The sequence below is a fragment of the Saccopteryx bilineata genome, chromosome 3 (genome assembly GCF_036850765.1).
Source record: "Saccopteryx bilineata isolate mSacBil1 chromosome 3, mSacBil1_pri_phased_curated, whole genome shotgun sequence".
In the NCBI taxonomy this organism is placed as follows: domain Eukaryota; kingdom Metazoa; phylum Chordata; class Mammalia; order Chiroptera; family Emballonuridae; genus Saccopteryx; species Saccopteryx bilineata.
In genome coordinates this window covers 14,062,877-14,090,017 of record NC_089492.1, presented here as the reverse complement: position 1 = coordinate 14,090,017, position 27,141 = coordinate 14,062,877, and the positions used below count along the sequence as shown (strand labels likewise).

The 27,141-nt window shown below is 45.1% G+C and overlaps 1 protein-coding gene across 1 annotated transcript; it reads right to left on the bottom strand.

Moving 5' to 3' along the window:
• Window positions 1-490: 490 nt before the first annotated feature.
• On the bottom strand, window positions 491-27,141 carry DERL1 (derlin 1). Its single transcript, XM_066265740.1, has 8 exons — window positions 26,774-27,141; window positions 14,080-14,191; window positions 10,530-10,594; window positions 9,476-9,502; window positions 8,453-8,548; window positions 7,271-7,323; window positions 5,652-5,762; window positions 491-2,644 (listed from the first exon to the last, which is right to left on the bottom strand). Exons 1-8 carry the CDS (start codon window positions 26,924-26,926, stop codon window positions 2,506-2,508), a joined length of 756 nt encoding a protein of 251 aa, XP_066121837.1. The 5' UTR covers window positions 26,927-27,141; the 3' UTR covers window positions 491-2,505.

The following is a 27,141-nucleotide window of genomic DNA, read 5'->3' as shown; positions in this document are numbered from 1 at the left end:
TGGTCCACCAGCACCCAGTTATTTATAATGTGCTACACCAACAATACCTATAAATAGCATACTTTTACCAGTCTTGTTTCTATGGGAAACTTAAGTCCTGATATCTAATGGAAGCCTTTGCTCATAATCCTTCCTCTTATTAAGTCTCAGCAATTTCTTCACGGAGGTCTCTTCAATCCAGCCCCTGGCCTTGGTTCGGTTCAACCTATGCCCGCAACCAGCAACCCACTCCAACTTAGCCACCTGGTCTGCAGCTCCTTCTCCAAGCCATCTCCACTGCTGTGCCAAAGCATCCTGCTTCATTAATCTAAAGCCCAGAAGTGCTGCTTTCAGGAATGAATCTTACAGACACACGGGAACACAAGTATTGCTGGGTTGTTATAATAGCCACAAATGCTGGACACTCCTAAATGCCCAAGAGATGACTGGGTATGGAGATTACGTAGCATCTCAGAGAGACCAGAGAGATACAAAAATTGACAGACAACCATCAAGTGGTACATTTTAATTTATAATGTTTACCAGTAAAAACGATTCATTACAAAACAGGAATTTCTCTATACAAAATAAGGATTTTGTTTTTCATTCATAAAGGGAATCCACTGCTTGCCAAATCCAATTTCAAATAGCCTGCTTAGCTAGAAAGTATTCCCAAGTGATAGGTAATCCAGACAATATGAGTAAAATCACCAACTTCCCAAACATGTTTAAGAGGAAGACTCTAATGGACATTTTGAACTGAAGAATTCTGTGACACCTTCAGAAAAACCTCCGCTCTCGAGCAGCTAGGAGGGCGTGTAAGACACTCCATCCAGCTCACTTACCACAAGGATCTCCTTACCATGAGTGCACGTGCAACATAACAGGAGAAAGTAGCTTCTACAGTTTACATTTTATTGTGGCCACGGGTCAACAGAGCATGACAGTTAAGGTCCAGAGTCCCCCACCTCCCAATTTACCATATAAACTAAATATGGAAAAGTATGCAATGAAACTTTATTAAAAATGAGGCGCTGTTCTCAAATTGCCCCTTCCTAGGATAACACACATCACGGTTTAAGAGCAGGGCCAAGAACAGCCACCGTTAGCACGCCGCATCTCCTGAAGAAAAACTTAATCAAAACGGACACAGCCTTTTCGGTTGCCTCAAGTACGGCAGCCACCCAGCACTGCTCGTACAGTCTGCTTTTGGAATAAAACCACCAAATAAGAAACTGTGTGAAACACCATAGTCTTCAAAACACATTACTCAGTGGCAAGCCTAGCTCTGATGGAAAAGTCCGCCTATGAGAAAGTTGTGGGTATTTACGCCAGTCTGACACATTCAGGCTTCAATGATCTAGACATCAGACATAATGATTCTGAAGATGTTACAACCCAAAATTATGTGATTCGTTTAGATGTGCTTCTATTAGCTTTTCAAATATGATCTTCATACAAAGGAGCTACACCCTCCTCACAATTAACTGACTGAAGCATGTGGCCATTGCAGGGTAGCGGGGATCATTTAAATAGAGTATAAGGCTCTCTCTACCACACCCCTCAATAAACATACACCCAGATGAGGACAAAATGGAGTCAATGCCCAGGGGCCTCCCAAAGACAGCATCCCCTGTGGCGAATGGCATTCCGAACTGGCTGGCACAATCCGATCCAGCTTCTCTGGGTACACAACCACCCACTGTGCTTACACGTGAGATGCAAAGGGTTACGCCCACCCCATTGAGACCTGGCCCTAAGATGCAACTCCACTGTAGCTGTGGTCACTCGGGGACAGAGTGCCTAGCAACAGCCTTCATGCTTTCTGGATACCCCTCTGCGACCTCACTGACCACTGGGGCTTTTTATTAGAAAACATCTGAAGAGGGGCAAGTTCCTGCGACGGGCACCAGGTCACAGCAGCTGCAAAAGTGGAGAGGAAGCTCTTCGTCTGCTGTCCAGTCTTCGCCCCTATTGTTACAGTTCCGCCACCGAAGGGGAAGAAAAGTTTGAACAGGTTTTTGTGACCAAGCCTTGGCAAAAGTCAATAAATAAGCGAGAGCTTGTCAAAGGCAGAATCATTTCGGGGACAACCACCTCCCGGTGCAAATGTAAGGGCTGGAAAAATGAGGAGGGAGGCATGTGTGCAAGAAAGAGGTAAGAGTCCCTTTGACAAGGATTTGGTGGCCCAACCCCAGATGCTCAGGTGACAGCAGACCAGGACCTACCAAAACCCGTTACCCAGACGGAAAAGCAAGAGGAGACACCAAAAAATATAGTCATTTCTTAATTTGTACAGTTGACATTTGTTCTTCATAGTGGTAAGGACTTGAATGAGAAGCACGAAACTTGAGGAACACTTATATTTTTCTCCAGGAATTAAAAACTGTTGTCTCATCCTGAAAGACTACATTCAGTGTGAGTCGGCCCCAGTGTTTGCTGGGACTCGTTCTTAAGCACGACCCGCTCTAGGAGGGAAAATTCATCTGAGCAGCGTAGCTGGTGGGCAGGCCAGAGCCCACTCCTTCACTGGTCCCCAAGTCGAAAGCCCTGTCCCCAGTTGTGTCTGCCGCCTCCACCGTTCTGGTCCGCAGCTCGCCTCACGCTAGCTGGGGGCATGCCGAAACCGGACAGCCCTCCTCTCCGGCTGGGCAGCCAGCGGTACCTGGAGCAGGGAGAGAAGGCAACAGCATCACTTCACATGCTGATCACACCATCTCGCAGGGCCCACCTGGTGCCCCCAACCTGTCACACTCAATTACATGAGCCTGGGGCCAACGGAAGGCTGGGGACAACGTCCTGTTAGCGTGCCTTTTCAGCGCTGAGCTCAACACCCTAGCCACAGAAGGCTCTCACTTTCCAAGGTTTCTAAATTTACTAAGTTTTCAGCTAAATTCACACTCCAGAAAAAGATTGTTTCTGATTATCAAAGTAATTTATGCAGAACAGTACAGAAATAAAAATATTCCCACCAGGGAAACCACCTATGTATCGTACTCTGATACAGCTACATACGGACCAAAGGACACAAAATAAGTTCACTTCTAAGGGACAAACGTGCAGCCTGAGTGCTCCAGCCCACAGGGCGTGTCCACTGTGCAAGACACCGGGCTCTGCGCTGCCCACCGGGGGCCTGGAGGAGGCGGGGTTCTGTCCGGGGTTCTGGCTGTGTTTCTAAAGTTTATTCATAATCTCCCCCCAACTGCATTCTTTTCATCTCATCAATGGTGGAAAAGTTGAAGCCCAAAGAGGTCAGCTCGTTTCTCACCTACAGTTTCATAAACTAAGAGTCACAGAACAGCTAAAAACACTTAAATCCAAGCCCCGGTTCTCAGTGTTTCCAACTATTTCCCTCCCTTGACTATTAGTGAACCAAGCTCATGTTTAAACTTATTCCACTTACCAGATACGAATGTTTAAAATTTTGCTTGAAGGCAGAGACCATGATCTGCGAGCCATTTAAACCTTCTGTGACACCAACAGCAAACCAAGAGGGGGACGGGCCTGCCGAGCACAACCTTCCCGTTTCCCTCACACTGGGGCTGCACGCACTGAGTTCATCTCCTCTTCACAACAACCCCAGGAGGCAGGCACCACGATGCCCCCATTCCATCAACGAGAAAACTGAGGCAGGATCGAGGAAGGCCCCGGAGCCTGGACCCTGCACCACCTTCTACACTACAGGCCCTCGTGCTACTGACAGGACACACAGCACAACCGTCCGAGTGGCGGCGGTCAGTGACTGGAGATGTCATTTGTTTACATCACCCCTGTGCCCTCATGCTGCTGCCCAAAAAGACAATGACCCTCGTCTAAACAGAACCCTGCCAGCGCACAGCAGAGAGGAGGATCTGTCCCCTTTCCCAGCTGGGACGCAGCAGAGGGATGCAGCTCAGAATTCCTAATTCACACCTTCCCCTTTCAACAGCTACGGCTCCAATTCTAAGTCAACACACCTCTCCCAGCACTGCGTCTCCATCCGTGCCGGTCTGTGATAACATCCCTCCAAAGGAGGTAATAAAACAGAACGCTGAAAAAGCCAAGCTGGGCTGTCCTGCTTTGCTTCTTCCTACAAGACAATATGGAAGCCATCTCCACTGCTTAAACAGATAGTGAAATTAAATGCAAGTAATTAGTATAAAAAGACACCCAATTATACATAATCAACAAAAATTTATGGTAATTTCAAAGCAGTTACTGCTTTTGCAAGGAGCTATATTTTGTCATCTGATCTTTATGCAAAATGGAACAGAAGGGCTTCCGCCGCCAGAGCTCACACGGAAGGCAGGCTGCAGCATGCGGGTGATGTTGCCACTAGACTCTCGGGCACTTTGCTGCCCACAACTGAGAAATATCTCCAAGCCGTTAAGTCAGAATACGGCCACTTGAAGTATAACTGTAGCTGCCCCCAAAGCTCCAAGTCCTTTTTATGTGACGCATCTGCCATCCCCTTGACAGACCTGGATCAGAAGCCCATGCCTGCTGTTACCGTGCGGCCTTTGATAATTAGAAAGCAGACTGGTCATTTGGTTTTTTAGCCTTGAGGCAATGCAAGACTCAGAAGACAAGCAAGTTTCTTTTCAGCCTTAGAGGAAAAAACCAGCAGCAGCAACAGTGCACTTCTGTTAGTGTGTATAGAATAGAATCCTCTCAGAAACCTGTCCCTAACCTGTAAAGGGGCGGGGGGAGGGGGCACGCTCAAGTTTTACTGGCCTCGTGAAACCCTTGAAAGAGTAGCAAACTGCAAAACACTGAAACAAGCAAGATGTGAAAAGGGCTGGTGTGTGTGTTCGGAGCTTTTAAACGCAAGCCATTTCTGCATCTCCCCAGCTGGAGATCACATGCAACTGTCAGGAAGGCTGGGCCACCCAGATGGGGAAGTCCCTGGACCCCTCTTCACCAGCCTTTTGCTTCCTGGACAGAATGGTCAACTGCTTAGGTGCTCGAGTGTGTCAGCATTTCTCTGGGTCGTCAAAGCCCCGCCCTGGGCCCCAACTTCAGAATAGGCTCAGAGCCTGCGCTCACTGGGCACCCCGCTGCGCGGCCCCTTGGGCCTCACCCCTGCAGCCCCGCGGGCGGGGCTGCCTCCCACCTCGCCGACTCACACACTGAAGCTCACTTGTATGAAGTTTCCCAACATGAACACTGGTAAGGGAGGGGAATGGGACTCCAACCAACTCTGCCTCAGAACCAAAGCTATGCCCCAGCCACCTCGCTCGAGTAAACCCTGAAAGCAGAGGACTACGGAAACGTCAAGTCTCTCGTTTTAATTCTGAAAGGTCCCACAAATAGTCTAACCTATACTATTTATTATAAAAGTGTCTTACATTGCTAACTACCAAGCTACTCCTCCTCCTCCGCTCCCACTCAAACTACTGGGTGAGACTGCTAACCCGGTCACCCTGGCCCACCCTGTGCATACGAGCTGTACACCAGTGTCGCCTTCTCAGCTCCTGTGACGCCCAACTCGGTCTCAGTGCCCCTGGCCGGTTCCCTGAAGGAGCCTGGGCTGAGGCTCCGGTCCCCAGCTGCCTTGACTGTGTGACCAGGGCAAGTCATGGCCGGCTCCTGTTTCCTCAGACAGAGAGGCAAATCCCACCCCTCGAGGAGTTTTTTATCAGCAGACAATGCAGGCAGTAAACGACTGTTACACAGAGGGAAAAACCACTTACAAAAACTGAGGTGTGGACAGAAAATTTCTTCCTCCCAAGTCCATTGGGTATCTGAACATTAGGAAGAAGTAAAGATGGCCAACCAGATTTCCAATCAGCTCATTGATCACCCTGCAGACAGAGAGCCACATTAGTTCGAAGTACTCCAAGCAGTGAAGTGAGAAGCAATAAGCTGTAACAGCACAGGGAAGAGATCCTTCCGGGCACCGCTTCCGGTCTGCGGGGCTCTGTGGCAGCTCTACACAGAGCCCCTTGATGCTCTGAGTGGCCAACTACTCAGAGGGAGGAGGGAGGAAGACAGTCCCGCTGGACCAATGGGCTCTGTGCTCAAGGCCAGCTGCCCCTCTGACATCTCTTTCAAGACCCAGCCCATCGTCAAAATACTGGTTTTGCCCCTTCCTGCCTAAAGAGCTGGGGAAGTTACAAACTTATGAGTGCTTCTGGGCATGAAGACTGTATTTGCAAAACGTGGGCCAACAGTGACGGGCATCAGGAAAGAAGAGTGAGCAAGGAAAGGACCCCGTGCACGCCTGACGTTCCCGGTGCCAGCAACACTCTCTCCCTCGCCTCGGTGTCCTTGCGTGAGACATCAGATTCACTTCGAAAAGGTGCCCTTCACCTTGCAATCCTAAAGTAGGCATTGACCTTCTTCACTCTTCCCACGGCTTACAGGGAGGCCACTTCAAGGTTTACCAACCACTCTTACGATGACACATCCTTCCACATCTTCAATGCCACGGGATTCCTGGCCGGGACAAACCGACACATACCCCTGCGCCCAGACTCCGTTCCGGGGGGCGGGGAGGCCTGACCACGTTCTAACAGTCTGCCTGCTCGACTCGTCCATAGCTCCCTAGCAACATGCAGTGGGAGTCAGGACCACAGAGAGCAAATTCGTCTGACGTACCAAGAACTAGTACTATTAAAATCTATTAAAACATTAAAAATATAAATGGGAGGTCTCAAAATAGCTGCACACTGATATCCTCCTCCTAGAATTCTGACTGGATGCATTCAAGGTTTTCCTAAGTATTCATTCTAATTCCAGACTAGAAATTTGACCCTGTTTAGCCAAAACTTCTGCACTATCCAGCCACTTACAAAATCACTTCCCATCTGAGAATATGCATTCCTAGGACTGGTGAGCAGTTTCCAAGGCATAAGACAGACTAAAAACCATAGTTACTGTATGCACAGTTCTTAGAGGAGTCGGTTCAGACAAAATTAGATCTATATTTATTCAATCTGGGCAGTAAATCCAGAAATGAATATTTATTCAAAATCACATATATGGAAGCATACTGCAATGAAGAGCTAACAAAATAAAACAATCATTCAATGCTAAAATGTACTTAAAGCCTGCAATTTAATCAATTACAGCAAAATGAAATTATTCTGTGAGTACAAGGTTCCAATGCATCAATGTTGAGATTCTTTAAAGTTTCATAAAAATTAGAGAAATGGAAGCCATCCAAGAATTAGTTTCATATTAAATAAATCTAATAGGGAGCGCTATTTGGGTTTCTGCCTGAACCAGTGCTTCCCAAATAGCTTTTCTTTTGAATTCAAATAAATGCCTATTGCCTCTCAAATAAATAAATAAGTCAAATGTCACTTACGAGCCTCCGATGATGTAGTTGAATCCAAGGATAACCCAAGGCAAATAGCAGGCCTAGGGAAGAGCACACACACATGAGCAACCACACCTGGAGAGGACAGGGAGGGGCGGGGGAGGGACTGACACAGGCTTTATAGATCCTTCGGAAAATCACAGATCAGCCCAGCATTGTTCCTATTGTGCTTACAACTTCCTACCTAAGATGATATTTACACATATACTACTCACTGGAGAAATGGAGTTCTCTGCTGATAGTTTCAAATGCAATACATGTCCTGCCAAGTTCATATTAATAAATAGCTCTAGCAAGTGGGCGAGTGTCCCATGCTATTGAAAGCAAGGTCCATAAAAGAATCACACGAAGACTCCAACCAGCACACTGTTACCAGTAAATTAAAAATATCCTACACCTTGTTAGGTCCCCTTTTACATATTTCACACGATGACCTGAATTTTTATCTTTATCCACTGATGTCTTGAACTAATACTCTCAAATAAGACGGCTCTCCAGGTGAACTGAACATTTGAGCCCCTTACCAGATTCAAGACATTATACGAGGAGTTGAGGGAGTTGCAAGGAACTTTGCAAAGTAGTAGAGAAAGGGTTATACAGGAATGCCTGAAGGCAGAATGTGGTAAGTACTGGAAGAAAACAAAAATGGAGAAGCCCAAAGGCACGACTATTTGCAGGCAGGTGACTTGGGAAATCAATGTTTGGTTCAAATTTACAAGTAGGATTTGCATGAGGAAGAAAAGAAAAAAATGTTACGGGTGGAAAACTGTGAGAGAAGACACAAAAGAAAATGTCTGTGGGCAAAAATAAAAAAAACTGTTTTGGCTAAAGTGTAAAATATGTAACAGGCAGGGGTAAGAACAGATTTTAAAAGGGAGGGTTACCCGTGAGTATCCTCCCTTCCCTTTCTCTACCACACGCACACGCACATACGTGAGATCACTCGGGGACACATGCCTGAGGGGCCTGCGATACAGAAGGGAGTGAGAAGTGACAATCAGCAAAGGACTTGGTTGTCTGAGGAAATCTGGGGCTGAGGAGAGGGGGCTTGCCTATGGTATCCTGCTCTGCACTGACCTCTTCTGGACGAGTCAGAAAGTACATCGTTGGGCTGAAGAGGGATTTCCGCAGACAGACAAAAAGAAAATTTTCCCAACTAGATTCAAGTACCTTAAATCGTGTTCCGAACCAAAATGACACAATCATGTCTCTGTTCAGCTGGGCCCAGACGTAAAGTACTGACATGATCAGAGGAATCATTAGCAACTGCAAAAGAAATCAACACGTAACGACAAGGCTCTGGAGGCCAGTAAACAGCTGCGCAGTATGTGAATCTACAGTTTCCTTTTACCTCTCCTTCTAACAAATCCTCACATGGCCATTCAAAAAGCAAAGAGAATTCAACTCATCAGAATTATAAGTTGATCCTTCTAATGAATCATACAATATATGCCACAAAACCCTATAATAAAGTACAACAAAATTATATTATTTTAAATAGATTCTAAAAATATCAGGGTCAAGTTCTGTTACTTGAAAAAAACAGGCATAAACCTTTACTTACTGTATATTCTCAATTAAAAAAAAATGTATATTGGGCCCTGGCCGGTTGGCTCAGTGGTATAGGCCTGGTGTGTGGATGTCCCAGTTTTGATTCCTGGTCAGGGCACACAGGAGAAGCGCCCATCTGCTTCTCCACCGTTCCCCTTCTCCTTCCTCTCTGTCTCTCTCTTCCCCTCCCGCAGTTATGGCTCAACTGGAGCAAGTTGGCCTGGGCACTGAGGATGGCCCCATGGCCTCCGCCTCAGGCACTAAGAAGAACTCGGTTACTGAGCAACAGAGCAATGCTCCCTAGTGGGCATGCCAGGTGGATCCCAGTTGGGGTGCATGCGGAAGTCTGTCTCTGCCTCCCCTCCTCTTACTGAATAAAAAAAAAAATTTTTAAATGTATGTGCAAAATACTGGATAAGCATCATTCTCAATGTTCAAACATGATAATGGAGCCAGAAATGAGTAAGAAAAGTAACGGTTTAGCTAACTCATGTAACATCTTCAAAATAAAACAGCTATAATTCTATCATTTCCAAATACCACATAATTAACCACATAGTTCATGCATTTTAAACTTCTATCAAAGGCCTTTAATTGTATATTTGAAACTTACAAAAGGACAAATGGATAGTTTCAACTTACCTGCATGTCCATTGCTAAGCCAGTAATCTTGGTTTGTAAAGTTAAAGATCAGACAGGAAAAAGCATTCCACACCCAGTAAAAGTTCACTTGCTCCCCGTGTTCGGAAGGAACCCACTTTTCCACAGTTCGGGTGGCTGAAAGCAGCCCAGAGCACAAGGGTATCTAATAACGTTGATTATGAACATTCTCAGACTGCAGGATGACCAGGAGCCGGTGCAAATGCCTGCTCTGGCGGATGCCTCAGTGCGGCCACCTCTTTCCTCGCCTAGCCACTGTAGTTTAGCATCTCTCCCTTAATGGAAAGATGGAGGTGCCTGTGCCCTCTGAGACAAGTAATGATCTGACACGTTCAGGACGCCACAGCATGGCTGAAGTCCAAACATTTTTTTCTTCCCTTAAAGGAGGGGAAAGGGCATCCAAGCACCACATTTCCTGGCTCTTGGCCGAGTGTCAGTGGAAGCTGAGCCCCAAAGCAAGGGCTTGAGCCACCAAGTCCCTTCTGCGGCTCTCACCATGTGTGAAGGCCCGCAGCCGGAGGGCTGCTGACTGCTGAGGCGGGGACACACAGAGACACACGCCGCGCCCTGTCCCCGCGGACTCACGGAGGGACTGCGGTACTGCGTAGGACCCCGAGACAAGGACAGCAATGAAGTCAGAGAAGGATGCTGGCTGTACATTAATTTTCTGATCAGGACCACAGATTTCAAAAGCTGTCTCAGGGCCCGGAACCTCTTTGTGTTGCAATCAACAAGCTGTGACACATGAGAACACAGAGAACCGGGAACAAGGAGAGGGAACAGGAATGAAACTCAGCCAAACGTGGGAAAATCCCAGGGGCGCTGGCAAGAGGGTGCACCACTCCAGGGCTATGGGCCTGCTCGCGTTTAAAAAGAACTTTCATTATTCTTAATTATTAACTGTAGTAAATAAAGTTGCAAATACTGTCATTTGAAGTATTGTAGAGAAAACTGTCTCTTTTCCCAAACCTGAAAATAAAAACAAAAACAACAAAAATGGCTTCTGTCTGGCCCGAGCTACCAGCCTGAAGGATACGACGATGCAAATCCAGTTGAAGAGGAGCATGAATAAATAGTCCGCCGGCCTCCCATCGAAGGCGCCTGGGAACGAGAATAAGCCAGACGTCATGGTTCAGAACTTCAGAACAAAACCGATCACTTCCATATAGAGAAACACTCCAAACATTAGAGAGGAAGTCAAAACGAGAATATTTTTAAATCGCTACTTGAGAGTAAGAGTAAACTTGTTAAAATATCTAAATTCATGTCTCAATAAAGCCCTGAAGGACAGTCACCTAGGAAGGCTACCCTGTTTTCCCAACTGAAGTCCAGTAACAAGCTCTGACGACCATGGGCTGAAAGAAACCCACAGGGCGACTGGAACCCACAGCTACTGAGACGCCATCACGGCCTGTGGGCCTCCCCTTCCTGCTCTCATCACGACCCGGTGACACATTTGTGACTAAGTTCATCCCTTGTCCCTCCATCAGACCGGAAGCTCTGTCAGGGGAGGGGCCCCCATGTCCCTCCACCGCATCTCCCCCCCACAGAACCGTGCTGGGAGGGACACGGAACCACTCAGCCCAGCACTGGGCTCACCGAGAAGCTCAGTCGCCATTGTCCAGGAGCCGCGGGGGGTGGGCAGGCATCGTGGGCCCAGCAAGCCCCTCCACAGCCTCTCACTCCCAACCCCACACTACGTCTGGGAGGTAGAATGGAAAGACCCAGACTCCCGTTTTACAGAGGAGGAAATAATCACATGAGCAAAGTCACATGGCTCGTCAGAAGCAGAGTGGAGTCTAATTACTGGCTTAGTGCACCTGTCACAGTGCCTACACCAGGCTCCGAATTATTACTGGGCAGAAAATCCCAGAGGGGCCCAGTGCTGCGTCCTAACGGAGTCCCCACGCCTTCGGCTGGAAGACAAGGAGAGAGGAAGAGAAAAGAAACAAGTGACTGTAGGTGACTCGAGCTCAAGCACTTACCTTCCCTCCCTTCCAATTAAAAAGGGCCTTTCTGACAAGTGTCAGAAAGGCAGAAAAAACACCTATCTAAAAAAATAGATTTCCAACAAATGTCTGTCCCTTTGTCCCTTATTTCTCCCCTGCTGCCTCAAAGGCACACGCCAGCACGGTGTGAAGGACACTTAATGGTAGGGAATCAGTCTGATGAGCCAGAGCTGAATTTCTAACAAATGTTTCTGAATTTTAATGACAGTTTTGCTTCTCTCTGATGTGGTTTTTGGCTTGGTGATTTTTAAGGATTCTCTAGATTAACTACTTAAAATACTGTAATCACACAAACTATAGTCCTTTATTATTTGGCAAGCTTGCAACTGGGAATTTACAAATTAACTGGCCTCAAATTGCAGTCTTAGGTTTAAATCAAAAATAGAAATAAACCAACACTGCTCCACACTTAGCTCAGCCAGGCAGGGAAGATGTCCGTGGCAAATGTTTGATTAAAATGTTGTCTGGGGCTGAGGGGTGGAGCGAAGCCCGGCGTCAGGGAGCTGGGTCCCAGCCCTGCCTGTGCTCCTCCGCGGCTCCGGGGCCTCCGGGGCCTCCGGGGCACGGCACCACCTCTCCAGACCACTGCTTTCCGCTCTGGAGAATCTTATTTAAATGGGAAGATCTTAAGAGCTCCTCTCCACACGACTGTTCACAGCAGCATGGCTCACAACAGCCAAAAAATGAAGGGCAAATATCCAGCAACTGGTACATGGAAAAACAAAATGTGGAAACTCCATACAACGGAATCGTACTTGGAAATGAAAAGGACTAAGTACTGATATATGCTACACGGAAGAACCTTGAAAACACTATGGTAAGGGAGAGAAAACAGTCACAATTGCAAAGACCATGTATTGTACGATTCTGTTTATAAGAGATGTCCAGAATTACGCACTTTCAAATGGTTAAAACAGAGAGCTTTACGTTATGTGAATTTTTCTCAGTAAAAAGAAAAGATTCATTAACCTTTCTTTCTTCTTTTATAAACGTTTAAAAATTTTCCGTAAAAAAATTGTTTAAAAGACTGGTCAGGGATCATTTATGCTTAGCAGTGGTAGTCAACCTGGTCCCTACCGCCCACTAGTGGGCATTCCAGCTTTCATGGTGGGCGGTAGTGGAGAAACCAAAGTATAAATAAAAAGATAGATTTAACTATCGTAAGTTGTTTTATAAAGATTTATTCTGCCAAACTTAGCGAAAATCCGACATAAAGTACTTGGTAAGTAATTATTATTATATGCTTTAACTTGCTGTAACTCTGCTTTATAAATTTTATCAAGTAAGGTTACTTCCCTACTTTATAAATCCCCATTACTGTGGAACCGGAGGGCAGTTAGAAAATGTTGCTACTAACAGAGATACAAAAGTGGGCGGTAGGTATAAAAAGGCTGACTACCCCTGATCCAGAGTTTACTAATGATACCAGAAAAACTATCACTCCACCAGCTTCACCCTCAATTAAATTATACCAGAGGGGCAGAATGCCAAGGAGTCTATCACAATCGGGTTCCACTGGAACAGGGGAGAATGAAAGCCATCTATGCTGGCAGATGTCGGGATCACCCTCTTGATATGATGGTGAGAGCCCTGCTGTACTTCACCTCAGCCACGTTTACTTTCACTTTCTTGAAGCTCAGACAATGGGCTAGGGTCCTCCCGGTATTAACAGTCTGTAGCCTGACACTCTGTATCACTGCAACAATTCCTTTCTTTTTAAAAGCACCTGTTGCAAATGCCAATTGAAAGAAAGACTATACTTGACACATAAATGCCCACTGCCCTGGACCCGGAGTCAGGAGACTGATTCACAAGGCTCAGACAGCCAGATTTAAGGGCGGTCAGAATTCTCGATCCTGAGCTAACAGCCAGCACGTTTATAAAGTCTGAAGTCAGCCAGCCTTTTCAAAACCATCATATTCACATTCTGACACAGCAGTATCAATTTACTGCGTCTCAGGATAAGCAACTCAGAACAGCCTATAAGCTACTGTAGGAAATAAATAACAATCAGTAAGAAAAGATTTTTATAAGAAAGCTTATCCATAACATCATGCAGGGAGTCACAGCTGATAAACTATCGTATTACTAAACCCCGGCGACTATGTAAAGTTCAGCATTTCAATTACAGAGAATAAGTCTAGGCTTTTAATTGCAGAAGGTAGTGTTTTTCAGCTTCTGTCTGGGAGATACTTGGGTAAAACCTCAGCCCAATGTGAGCTAAAGGACAAGGGCTGCCGTGTGACAGAAACGAGCGGATGTCAACTCAGTGGAAGGCAAACTGCACAGCCGTAAAAACATGGGCAAGATCTGTAAACCCGTTCTTGCCGAGTTGCTTTTTCATCTATGAAAGGGGGACACTGTCACTTTTACCTCCCAGGGATGCTGTGAGGATTAAAAATGGAATATTCTAAGTGCCTCGTACAGTCCGGGCACAGTGACCACGTACTGTGCACTGCTACCATTGTGCTGTTCTTTATGCTGTATATGCTCACTGCCCTCACGGCTCCTCCCAGGAAACACACAGATTAGTAGGTTAAACAGAAACAATACTTAAGGTAATTATGGAGAACATACCTGTTTCGAGTCGTGTTGAATACTGATACAAGAAATATAAATTGACCAAATACAGAAATCCAGTTCCTGGCCCCACAGGGAAAAAAAAGGTGGCAGTGATCGGTCTCCAAATCTGTCCAGGTCAGAATAAACACACGTTAGCTTCTCCTCTAAGCCCGCGGGTGCTTCCCTCCTAACTACACACAATTAGCCCTTGCCAAACATCTCTTCCAAATCATTCAAGAAAACTCCGAAGAAAAGTTCAGATCAGTTACAATCACATCAGTATGCAAGTCAATGGACTAAAACGACATCATAAAATAAGCAACAAATATTTCTAAGTAAGTTGAAAAAAAATTAATACTATAGAAGTATATGGTTAGTCTTTACTGGAACGAGTATACATTAAGCCTATCAAAAATGAATTACAAAGACAATTTCCAACAGTATAGTAATATCTCTATTTAGGAAAATAATACTACTTAGATGACAAACCTTGTCAAAAAATGTCATATTCAAAAGATAGAAGTACAATAAGAACTTTTTACCCAAATCACTGTGCCATTTAGGCAATAGACACTTGACTTGACAATATTAACCCTCTCCCCACTAAAAAAAAAATTACAAAAAGTTCAGTGTAAAGTAAGTTGTCTTCTGAACCTCGGTCTCCGAGCCCCCCTTCCAGCAACACGGATCGGTTTCTTGTATTTCTTTCAAGAAATAATAGTATGGCCTGACAAGACAGTGGCGCAGTGGATAGAGCGTCAGCTTGAAATGCTGAGGACACAGGTTCAAAACCCCGAGGTCGCCAGCTTGAGGGTGGGGTTGCCAGCTTGAGTGTGGGATCATAGACATGACCCCATGGTTGCTGCCTTGAGCTCAAAGGTCACTGGTTTGAGCAAGGGGTCACTGGCTCAGTGGGAGACCCCCAGTCAAGACACATATGAGAAAGCAATCAATCAACAACTAAGGTGCCATAAGTATGAGTTGAAGCTTCTCATCTCTCTCCCTGTCTGTCCCTATCTGTCTCTGTCTCTATCTCTATCTCTCTCTTGCTAAATAATAATAGTGTTATTATTATTCATCTCTTCATTCTACCTTATATACAGTACTGTTCTTCCTATACCTTGTTTCGTTCCTTGAAAAATATATTTATTGCCTTCATAGTACTAGTTTTATGTGGCATTCTAGATTTCATTTAAACTGCTACAATGCCACAATTAATATTCTTGAATATCCCTTTATACATATACATATAAATTCCTGTGAGCCTGACCAGGCGGTGGCACAGAGGATAGAGCATTGGACTGGGATGCAGAGGACCCAGGTTCGAGACCCCAATGTCGCCAGCTTGAGCCCGGGCTCATCTGAAGCAAAGCTCACCAGCTTGGACCCAAAGTCGCTGGCTCTAACAAGGGGTTACTCAGTCTGCTGAAGGCCCGCGGTCAAGGCACATATGAGAAAGCAATCAATGAACAACTACGGTGTTGCAACAAAACACTGATGATTGATGCTTCTCATCTCTCTCCGTTCCTGTCTGTCTGTCCCAATCTATCCCTCTCTCTGTCCTTGTAAAAAATAAAATAAAATAAACTCCTGTGAGTCATTCTGCTAGATCAGACATCTACACTTAATTTTGGTAGATTTAGACAAATACCTACAAAAGTGTTTAAACAATTTCTACTTCCTCCTAAAATGTAGAATAATGCCTGTCTTCTCTCCACCACCTCACCAGTTAGTGTATTTTATATTCACCTATCGGTTTTTTAAAACTTGAGCCTTTCTTTTCTTCATTTGTCTGCTAGATTTGCATCTCGGTGTTGCAAATATTTTCTGGACTGTCACTAGACTTATACATTTTATTAGATTTTCCCCATATTTTGGTATGTATAAGTGTAATTTTTTTTTTTTTTTTCTGAAGCTGGAAACGGGGAGAGACAGTCAGACAGGCAGGGGCAAGGCTCTGCCCACCAGGGGGCGATGCTCTGCCCCTCCGGGGCGTCGCTCTGCTGCGACCAGAGCCGCTCTAGCGCCTGGGGCAGAGGCCAAGGAGCCATCCCCAGCACCCGGGCCATCTTTGCTCCAATGGAGCCTTGGCTGCGGGAGGGGAAGAGAGAGACAGAGAAGAAGGAGGGGGTGGGGTGGAGAAGCAAATGGGCGCTTCTCCTGTGTGCCCTGGCCGGGAATCGAACCCGGGTCCCCCCCGCACGCCAGGCCGACGCTCTACCGCTGAGCCAACCGGCCAGGGCCTGTAAAAGTGTAATTTAATGTAGGCACATGCATCATGCTTACAAGACACTTCTCCACTCCAAGAAAAGTGCTCACAGTTTTATTTTATCACACCGTGCTTCACCGAAGGTGTGAGGAAGAGATCCAACTTCTTCTAGATGGTCACTCAGTCTCCCAATCCTATTACAGAGTAACCCATCTTTCCTCCATTGATTTGAAAAGCATTTTTTATCACATATGTATTCCTTTTCACATTAAGGTCTACTCTTAGACTGTTCAGTTTGGAACCAAACTGCTACACCAGTATGAAGTTATGTTAACTTCTAGTTTTACAGTGTTTTCCTATTTGGTAAAGTTTTATCATTAAATAATCCCCCTCCTGGTTTTCTTCCACATTAGTCAGTTTTCTTGGCTAGTCTCATTTTATTTTCCTAAAGAACTAGAACCAACACCGTTACTATGTCAATGTGCTCTTGCTATAATAGCATTTAGGAAGAAGTCTTCCACAGCATTTATGGTTTTCCACAGAGCTGCTACTTTCTATCTTCTTACACCAACCATCAAAGCTGAATTGTATCTTACTATTTGTATATAATATTTAAAAACTGAGCTTCTTGGGAGTCCAAGTATAGAACTCTCTCTGTGGATAAAACTGTGTATCTTATTCCAGTCTTGTGTAACTCACTGGCAAGGACCTCCAGATCATGTTAAATCACAGTGGTGGCAGTAGGTGGCCTTCCCAGACTATGGCAGCATAATGCTGGCCTTTGGCTTGAGAACTATGCATCTTACTGTATAAGCACAAAGACATGGCCACTGCCCAAGGAGATCTCAAATGAGGGGGGGCGGGGAGGCTACCCAAAGCAACAAAGGCGGACACAGGGAAGGGAAGTGTGGTCTTGGAAAAATGAGTACGAAGTCCCAAAGAACTCCTAGAGCACAGTAAATGACGGGGAACTGCTAACGGGTGGGTAGGCTGGAACACAGGACAGCAGCGCTGGGGCCTGGACATACCCAGAGCTGGCAAGTTCTATTGTCCAAGTGGTATCACCCTCCAAGCTTAATTCTCTATGGAGGAAAATGCACTTTACCTACCCAAAAAGGGACTTTGCAAGAACTATACATTAAACCAGTAAAACAAAACTGGTTACCATTCATTTTGGTTTATTCACAATTTTATCATAGAAACGGTCTAGTCTAATGGAGGAAATACTAGAAATGATTTGAGAAGACCTAGATTAAATCTTAGCTTACAAGTTCTCATTTCTGAGCCTCAACCACTATCTGGTAAAAGGGATGGTATGCTAATACTTGCCCTACTTTGACTAAGTATTTTTTTTAGTATTGTGCTACTCTGTTGATTTATCTGCACTGACTCAGGGGGTGGATTTTATAGATGAGGAGACAGGATGAGAAAAGAGTTAAGTAATAGCCAATAGGTGGCAGAGCCTGAATTCTGTCTCAGCCTGACTCTAGAGTTTAGGGTACTACACCCCTATCTTTGCAATGCCTCTCACAAGGGCCAGCACTACTATGAGGTCTACTACAATTAGTGAGGATTTTCAGTACTACTAAGTCTGGTTCTTCCCACCAATGAAAACCACTGGGAGGAAAGCCCAGGAGCAAGCTGGCCTGGCCTTGGCCCTTACGTAGCCGTGGGGCCTTGGACAAGTCAGGACCTCTGAGTTTGCGCCTTCACCCACCCAATGCCCTCTGTCCTATAACTCCTGCCTTCCTTGTCTCAAAGATTTTGTAAGGTTGAAATTAGGAAAGTGAATGAAAAGGCACTTATAAAAATGTTTATGTGTGGGTGTATGACTACTACAATCTTTTAGGAGATGCACACAGACTTGGTTTTTACAAATGCACATTTTAAACCACCCCTACTGCCCTGGCTGGGCAGCTTAGTTGATTAGAGCACTGGCCTGACATGCCAAGGTTGTGGGTTCGATCCCCAGTCAGGGCACATACAAGAATCAACCAATGAATGCATAAATAAGTACAACAAACTGATGTTTCTCTCTCTAAAAAATAAAATCAATTAATTAAAAACAACAACAACAACAAACTACGCCCCTATTCCCATAAGTTACTAGAGGCCTGATTTTAGAAAAGAAACCTCGGTTTTTTCCGACTGCCTTTTTCACTAACGCTGACAGCACAACACTATTTTTAGCCACTGTGCACCTGTTCTTTGAAAATTAGTGTCTGTCAAAATACCTCACTTCTGTTCCCTGTTCATTAAGCTTACCCTTGAGTTATACTTGCTTTCATTGATCTAAGGGTCTTATTATTTTATTTTAGTATTATTTTAAAATTATAATTTGAAAACACCAGGAGATAGTTTGTCTCTTCAGAAGGACATAATGTAATACAGTATTTGTGAAATCCCCATTGAAAGTACCCAACCAAATCCCCTCCTTTGCTGACTGATATGTAAACAGTTACGATAAGGGAAAGGCATGATTCTCAGGGCTGGGGTGCTGCAGGCACGTTTTCAACCCAGGAAAGGCCGCATGGATTCCTGCAGAGGCAGCCAGGTGCAGCGCCAGGAGCCCAGGACTTGTAGACAGGTCTGCGTGGCTCGTGGGCCAGAAGCTTCAGAGAGGAGCACCCTGTTCTAACCCCACAGCAGTCTAAAGGACCATAATCAGCCCAGCTTCTTCCTGAGGAAAGCGGTCCCGCTTTAGTGTTTAGGAAATCCGCCCAGAGTTTCTCACTGCACAAGGGCAAGAAGCCCACATGTTCACTGGCATAGAAGACCTTCAAAAAACATAAGACATGCCCTGACTGGGTAACTCAGCTGGTTAGAGCATTGTCCTGTTATGCCAAAGTTGCAAGTTTGAACCCTGGTCAGGATGCATACAAGAATCAACCAATGGCTTGACCTGGTGGTGGCGCAGTGGATAGAGCTTCGGACTGGGATGCGGAAGGACCCAGGTTCGAGACCCCGAGGTCGCCAGCTTGAGTGCGGGCTCATCTGGTTTGAGCGAGGCTCATGACCAGCGAGGCTTGGACCCAAGGTCGCTGGCTCCAGCAAGGGGTTGCCCGGTCTGCTGAGGGCCCGCGGTCAGGGCACATGTGAGAAAGCAATCGATGAACAACTAAGGTGTTGCAACGCGCAATGAAAAACTAATGATTGATGCTTCTCATCTCTCTCCGTTCCTGTCTGTCTGTCCCTGTCTATCCCTCTCTCTGACTCACTCTCTGTCTCTGTAAAAAATAAATAAATAAATAAATAAAATTTAAAAAAAAATAGAGGCTATTAAAAAAAAGAATCAACCAATGAATGCGTAAATAAAAGGAACAAGTCAATGTTTCACTCCCTATTTCTCTCTCCCTCTCGCCCCACTCCGTCTCTCACTCTCAAATCAATCAATAAAAATAAGAACATAAGATAATTGTTCTTTAGTTTAATCCAACAATTTCTACTGAGAGAATGTTTAGTTCAGCCATCCTTGAACTCAAATCTTCCAATCTGCTACTGAAATAATCACAAATGCCAGTCAGAATCTAGAGGGTTTTGTTAAAAACTATTAAAAACAATAAGATTTTTCTGAAACAATAAGGATTGATTGATTTGGAATTAAAGTCTGTCTGGGTCACGAAGCAATTCAGAGAGAATGTGGCACACACATGTGCCAAATGCTGATGTTAGCAAATTGTGGCTTTTTCTCTTTCTTGGACACACTAGGACACACAAATGAAAGGCCCTGAATGTCAATTGAGGACTTTGAAAGAGTTATTAGAATCTAGCAAGTCTACTCAACACAAATGCTTAGCTATGTTCACCAAGACATGTACCAGAATGTCCCCGGCAGCACTATTCATTCTAGCCAAAGCTGGAAACTGCCCACAAGGGCCACGACCAGTAGAATAAATGGTGGTCTACTCCCAAAATAAAACAATATGGAGATGAGCAATCTAGAGCCACATGCAATAATATGGGTGACTCTCAAATATCCTATTAAAAAGAGAAGTTACTATGCCATATAGAGACGTCAAATCTGCACACTGGAAACTTATATAATGTTATAAGCCAAAGTTACCTCAATAAATAAATAAAAGTAGGGACAGATTTCAAATCCTGAGGTTGGAAACAGAACAAGGAAGTTTGCTACCTTTCCTTCTATTGAACATTGTACTGGGAGTTATAGCCAGAGCACTGCAAGTAAAATAAAGGTATAAGCTCGGGAAAGAAAAAGGAGAGGCCAGACACAAAAGAACACATACTGTATTCTTGTATTTACATATAGCATGTAAAAAAAATTTTTAGAAGAAACGCCTATGGTATTAAAAGTCAAGATAGTAATTACCCCTCGAAGAGGCAACAGCCAGAAGGGAGCAGTAGGAACATTCTGAGGGTGCTGGTAATGTTCTGTTTTTGACAGACAGAGAGAGGGACAGATAGAGACAGACAGACAGGAAGGGAGAGAGACGAGAAGCATCAATTCACTATGACACCTTAGTTGTTCATTGATTGCTTTCTCATATGTGCCTTGACCGGGTGACCACAGCAGACTGAATGACCCTTGCTCAGGCCAGAGACCATGAGGTCACGTCTATGATCCCATGCTCAAGCCAGTGACCCCGCGCTCAAGCTGGATGAGCCTGTACTCCAGCCAGCGACCTCGGGATGCCACTCAAGTTCTAATGCAAACTTTGGGGCTACTTCTCTGCTCAGCCTATAGAACAAGTTATTCCCCCCTTCTGGTTTGTGTGTGCATGGCTCTATTCCCTGGCATACTCTTAAATCAATCAGCTAGGCTTGCTCTCACGGGTTAAATGTAGTAACATTAAGCAAAAGCTTGGTGACTAGCCTGACCAGGTAGTGGCGCAGTGGATAGAGTGTTGGATGAAGATGCGGAAGAACCCGGGTTCGAGACTCCAAGGTTGCCGGCTTGAGCGTGAGCTCATCTTGCTTGAGCAAAAAAAAAGCTCACCAGCTTGACTCCAAGGTCACTGGCTCGAGCAAGGGGTTACTTGGTCTGCTGAAGGCCCGCAGTCAAGGCACATATGAGAAAGCAATCAATGAACAACTAAGGTGTAGCAACCAAAAACTGATGATTGATGCTACTCATCTCTCTCTGTTCCTGTCTGTCTGTCCCTATCTATCTCTCTCTCTGTCCCTGTAAAAAAAAAAACAAAAAAACAAAAGTGTGGTGACTATAAACTCCTGGTCTATCACAGGTTTGGATGGCACCATTTCTTATTATTCTTGAAAAACAAATTGAGAGTTCACATCTACCTATTTCAAGTCAGATTACTTTTAAGGGGACAAAAGATAGGATGTGATCAAGCAGTTCCATTTAAATTTCAATTACAAAGTAAAATTAGAATCTTACTGCCACGAAGAGACAGCAGTAATAACAAAAATTATTACTAATAACTAAAAATGGTATTATTTCTGAATAGATTTCCTGAACTCTTTACTATGGTCTTTACAAACATTTTTCTATGTGTTTTATATAATAGAGGCATAAACATAGTTCCTCAATTTGAACATATCATTTTTGTGTTTATGAAATCAGGATGTATATATCTTACTACCAATATATTCATTTAATGTAATTTCCACTTTCTTCCCTCTCCAAAAGTTGTATTAAAGTGATGGAGCATCTTATAATCAATGAAGTTAGAACAGAGTGAACCCTTAGAACAGAATTATTTTTTTATTAAGTGAGAAGCAGGTAGGCAGACAGACAAACTCCCACATGAGCTCCAACCAGGACTCACCCAGCAAGCCCACTAAGGGGGCGATGCTCTGGCCATCTGGGGCTGCTGCTCTGTTGCTAGGCAACCAAGCAATTTTTTTTTTTTTTTTTTTTTTTTTTTTTTAGTGCCTGAGTCAAGATCATGGAGCTATCCTCAGTGCCCAGGACCAACCTGATCAAAACATTCAAGCCATGGATACAGGAGAGGAAAAGAGAGACAGAGAGAGAGAAAGAAAGAGAGAGAAAAGGGAGGGGAAGGGGTAAAGAAGCAGATTGTCACATCTCTTGTGTGCCCTGACCGGGAATTGAACCCAGGTAATGCTCTACCTCTGAGCCAACCACCCAGGGCCATTAAACACAATTAATAGAGAATTAAATTATCCCCATTTTTAGGTAATGTTTTGTTTCTTGATCTGGGTGCTGGTTGTATCTGTGTATTTAGTAATTAAGAAATTGAGGCTCAGTAATTAAGAAATAGTCACTTTTGTAAATAACTTGCTTAAGGGCATACAACAAGTAAGGAGCTGGGCCGGGCAGGCACAGAGACCATGACTCAGTACTGAACCCCCAGGCTTTCTACAGTAATAGAAAAAGGAAAAAATAATTAGCTATGACTGGTTGGGAAGAAATCACCCCCAACAATGTTAAACACTTACCTATGTGTTTTGGTAGATATTATGCCAAAGAGTTAAACGAGAGCGCAGTTCTTCAACAAACTGAAATAGAAACTGAAACTGCATTGTCTACAAATGGGAGTAACACTCATCTCAGGAAGCTCAATGAGATAACACATGGAGAAACACAATACAGACGAAAGGGGGTGATGCTCTTTTGTCTAAAGAAATAAGCTATCCCTGGGACGAAGCCCTGGAAGACAGAATCTCAGAAACCACTAGAGCAGCAGGGAATTGCCACCTTTCTTCTAGTTAATCAGGGACCAATATGAAGCCATTTCATCACAATGAACAATTTGATTGATGGGTGTTAAGAGTAAGGGACTAGGATCTGTGGACATTCGTCAAGTGAGCCTTAACACTCACCTATGTGTTTCCACCTGTCCAAATGAAGAAAATAACATTTTAAACTTGGGAGTTCCAGACCAACAAGCTACTCAGAGGAAACAAATAGCAAAGGAACTTCTGTCACTTGCAACATAAATTCACAATTCTAAGTCAGTCACCCCATCTTTATTTGAAGATGTTAAAGATTCAGCTTCTAAGAAAAGATGAGCTTCTAGCAGAAAGCACACCACATGCTGTTTGTCCTCTCACTTCTGCCTCTCCGATGCAGTTTTTCCTTCAACTGCTTCATGTGCAAACAAGTTCCTCCAGGAGGCTCTGAAAGCTAAACTTGCCCACAATGGGCAGGAGTCACAGCAGCAGAAAGAAGGTATAAAGACTGGTCCTTTCACACCTGGGCAGTCAGGGCACTGTCCTGCCTCCGCCAGCAGCTCAGGATAACAAGCCCCCAAGAAGCAAGGTGAGGAAGATGGGGAAATCATGGAAGGTGTGACATGAATGACGGCTCTTTCTAACCAGTTCACCTCTTGGAACATTATATGCCTGTGGTCTATTAGAGAGGCTTTATTTTACTAATCTGACTAGACAAGTGAGCAAGATTCTGCAAGAACAGCCAAAGAATCAGTTTTGACCAGGTCTTTAGCACAAAATGATTGACAGCCATTGCTCTTCCTGCACCCACATCACCCAACATGCCACCAGGCAGGAAGTGCACAACATTCACTCAGTAAAGAAATATTTACCAAAGCAAATAATTAAAAAACAGTATGCAATCCTGGCTGCAGACCCAAATCATATTCTAATAGGCAACTGCCTACTTAACTTCTGCACTTGGATACCTAAAAAGCATTTCTAGACTCAATAGTCAAAACATAACTTTTTCTTTCCATTCAGAAAAAATTTGTTTTTATTAGCAATAACAATAAGTCCATTACATATTAATATAAATAGTTTTTATGAAAACTAATTTTCCAAAAAATAAAATTAGCAAGAGTGATGTCTTACACTTGTACAACTCTCCTTAATGTCTGGTTTCAGGGAAGACAATGGACTATCACACCTCCATTCACCCTGTTGTGATACATTGTTCTCGTTGAAATATAGGAATAAATTTGACCTTGCACAGATCTTTAGTTAGAAAAGGAGGAGTATTTTAATAGTCTTTCCAGGTAATTCAAAACATAACTCTTTACCCACAGCCTTCCCCATCCCCAAACCTAAGCTCCCTAAATATTTCCAATCTCAGTAAAGGGCTCCACCACCCACTGTGAAACAGGGACATCTCTGAGTCCTGCTTCCGTCACCTGTTCACCCTTCATGTACTTTCAGCTGTAATCTTGTCCACTCCAACTCTCAAGCTTCTCTCTTCACAGCTATCCTGGTCCCAAACACCATCTTCTCTTCCTAACTTGTTTCTTCCCTCTCCCCCATCCCACACACCAAGTCCATCCCACAGAGGGGTCAAGGCAATCCTGTCAGTCCTTTGTTCCAAGGCTCCTAAGCCTTCCTGGTGTCCTCAAAATCAAGTTCAAACCACAAAGCCCTGTGCGCCCCAGCCGCAGCCTACCTTTCGGTCCTGGCCCTGTTCCACTCACCCTGGCCAGCTCCGTCCTCACGTCCAACTCCCATCCCTACAGCTCTGTACCAGTGATCCCGTCTTCTTCCTGTTTCTGGTGCCTCCTCCAAGCTTATTATTACTCCTCCTCCCGAAATATCGTCCCCAGAGCTAGCTCATCATTCAGAGTACAGTTCAGATATCTTCTCTGAGGCTTTTCTGGGGTACTCTAGCAAATGATCCACCCATAAGTCACTCTCTAACACACGCTTCTCTCTTATTTTCTTCATGGGAGCTGGAACTTCTGCCTTATTCACTATTGCACCTTCAGTGCCCAATAATTCCCATGCAGTCAACCAATATACAAGCACCAGCTATGTGCCAGGCACTGTCTTAGGTAACAGACAATGGTAAACAAGACAAAGATCTGGCCCTTATGGGGCCTTATTTTCTGATGGAAAGTGGACTAACAAATACCAAGGGGTGATACATAGCAAAAAATATTAAGGGTAAGGCAGATAATGTAAAGGAGGGTACTATTTTATCTTGGGCAATCAGATAAGGCCTTTCCAAATAAGATGGTATTTGGGCAGACTTGAAAGTGGTAAGGAAGTAAGCCATGGAAATCTCCCTCAAGTAGAGAAACAGCATGTGCTAACATCTCCAAGGGGAGACTGAGTTAGCTGCTGAAGGAACAGCTACGATTCCACGGTGGAACCTAATGTGCAGGATGGAAAGGTGCAGATGGGGTCAGAGAGGCAAGTAGGGGATTGCAGGCACTGCAAGAACTTGATTTTATTTCACCAGACACTGAAGGCTCTGAAAAGAGGGCTGACGGGTCTTGATTTATGTTTTAGAAGGATCACTTCAGCTGTCTAGATTAAAGGTTGAAAGAAACAGGCTGAAATGATAGAGATTGAAAAGGGACTGTATTCTGGCTATATGTCTAAAGTAAACCGAATTTGCTGACAGACCACGGGGTGTGACAGAAAGGGAAGTCAAGGATGAACTTGACTTCCAGGGCTGTAAGCTTGAGCTCCTGTAATAATGGCGTTTCTATTTACTTCTAGGGCAAAGGGGGAAAGGGTTTTCAGTTTGGAACATACTGAATTTGAGATATACTTATCAGTCACCCAGGTGGTAATTTCAAATAGATGGCTGGATGTACAAGTCTAGAAATCAGGAGACGGATTGGGACTAAAAATAAAAATATTTGTATTTAAAAGTCTTCAGTTTATAGAAAGTATTTAAAGCCATGAAGCTAAAGAAGACCAACTACGGAGGGGGAGAGTACAAAGAAGAGGTTCTATATCTGGTCCCTAGGGCTCACCACAACATCTAAAGGTCACAGAGAGGAGGAACCAGCAAAGGAGACTAAGAAATCAACAGTGAAGAGGGGGAGGAAAGAGTAGTATCCACAGGCCAAGTAATGTGTTGAAATTAATGTCACATTTTGGTATCTGGCCTGCCACTGACTAAAAATATAAATCACAGAATCGGGTGAGTAAAGACAATCTCCAGAAGACCAGTATTTTTCTGCCAGTAATGTTATTCTAGACTGTTTCCTTCATACTTAAAAAAACAAGGCTTCCCATTTCTGGAACAATTAATTCTATCCATCCCTTCCCATATTCAAACACTACATGCCAGATACTACTAGGTCAGGGCACTGAAACGGGGATAAATTCACTCTTTGCACCTCTGACCTCAAATCACTCCTACTGGGGGGAATAAAACTCCACTAACATAAAAGGAACTCAGCTGGATGTTGGGTAAGTTGAGTCACAGGCCACCCACGTGGCGTAGAAAGGTCAGAAGGCAGCTTGCTCCAGGTAAACCCACACTACTTAAATCGCCGGCGTCCAAAAGATTGACAACTATCACAGACCTCCCTTCCCACTGCCCCCTCCTCTAACTGCAGAGAACAGGGAACACAATCTAAAGAGGAGGACGAAACCAGCCCCTTCGCCGAACCAAATCCAAGCTTCCACGCCGCCAGCGATCCAGGCCGCTGCTCCAGATCCCTTTGCAGCCACCCCGCCCCTGATCACAGGACCCCGCCCTAAACCGCTGGAGTGGAGCGGTCGCACTACAAGTCCCACCAGGCACCGCGCGCTCGCAACCTGCCGATCTGCGCTCCGCCGCCGCGGACCCGCCTGGGACCTGTAGTCTCCACTCCCCCGGTCGCCGGTCAGTACCTGGAAGCGGTAGAGAAAGGCTTCGGGCCAGAGGACGAAGTAGGCCGGGCTGATGAGACCCAGTTTGCCGACCAAGGGCACCGCGACGGTGGCGGCGAACCAATAGCGTGTGATAGCCGGGATGCTCCTGAACCAGTCCCCGATGTCCGACATCTTCGCCTCTTAGGTGGCCAGGATGCGCACAGCTGCCCAACTCCCGGTCCTGGCCCCTTCACGACGCGGCCGGCTTCGCGAGTGGAAGGTGTCGAGGCGGAAGCGGCCCAGGTCGCGGTGCAGAAGGCGGAGACCGACGGACGTGGCGCCACCGAATTCGGACGAGCGAGGGAGCGTTCGGAGGCGAAACTTCCCCTTCCGGCGGCAGCGGGCGG

Bases quoted from the DNA above. Each gene is read 5' to 3' on its own strand.
- DERL1 (XM_066265740.1), bottom strand. From the start codon at position 26,926: ATGTCGGACATCGGGGACTGGTTCAGGAGCATCCCGGCTATCACACGC. The intron at 10,595-14,079 runs GTATGTTCTCCA...TCTCGTTCCCAG, and splicing joins TTCAACACGACTCGAAACAG to GCGCCTTCGATGGGAGGCCG. The intron at 9,503-10,529 runs GTATCCTTCAGG...TTACAAACCAAG, and splicing joins TCAACTGGATTTGCATCGTC to ATTACTGGCTTAGCAATGGA.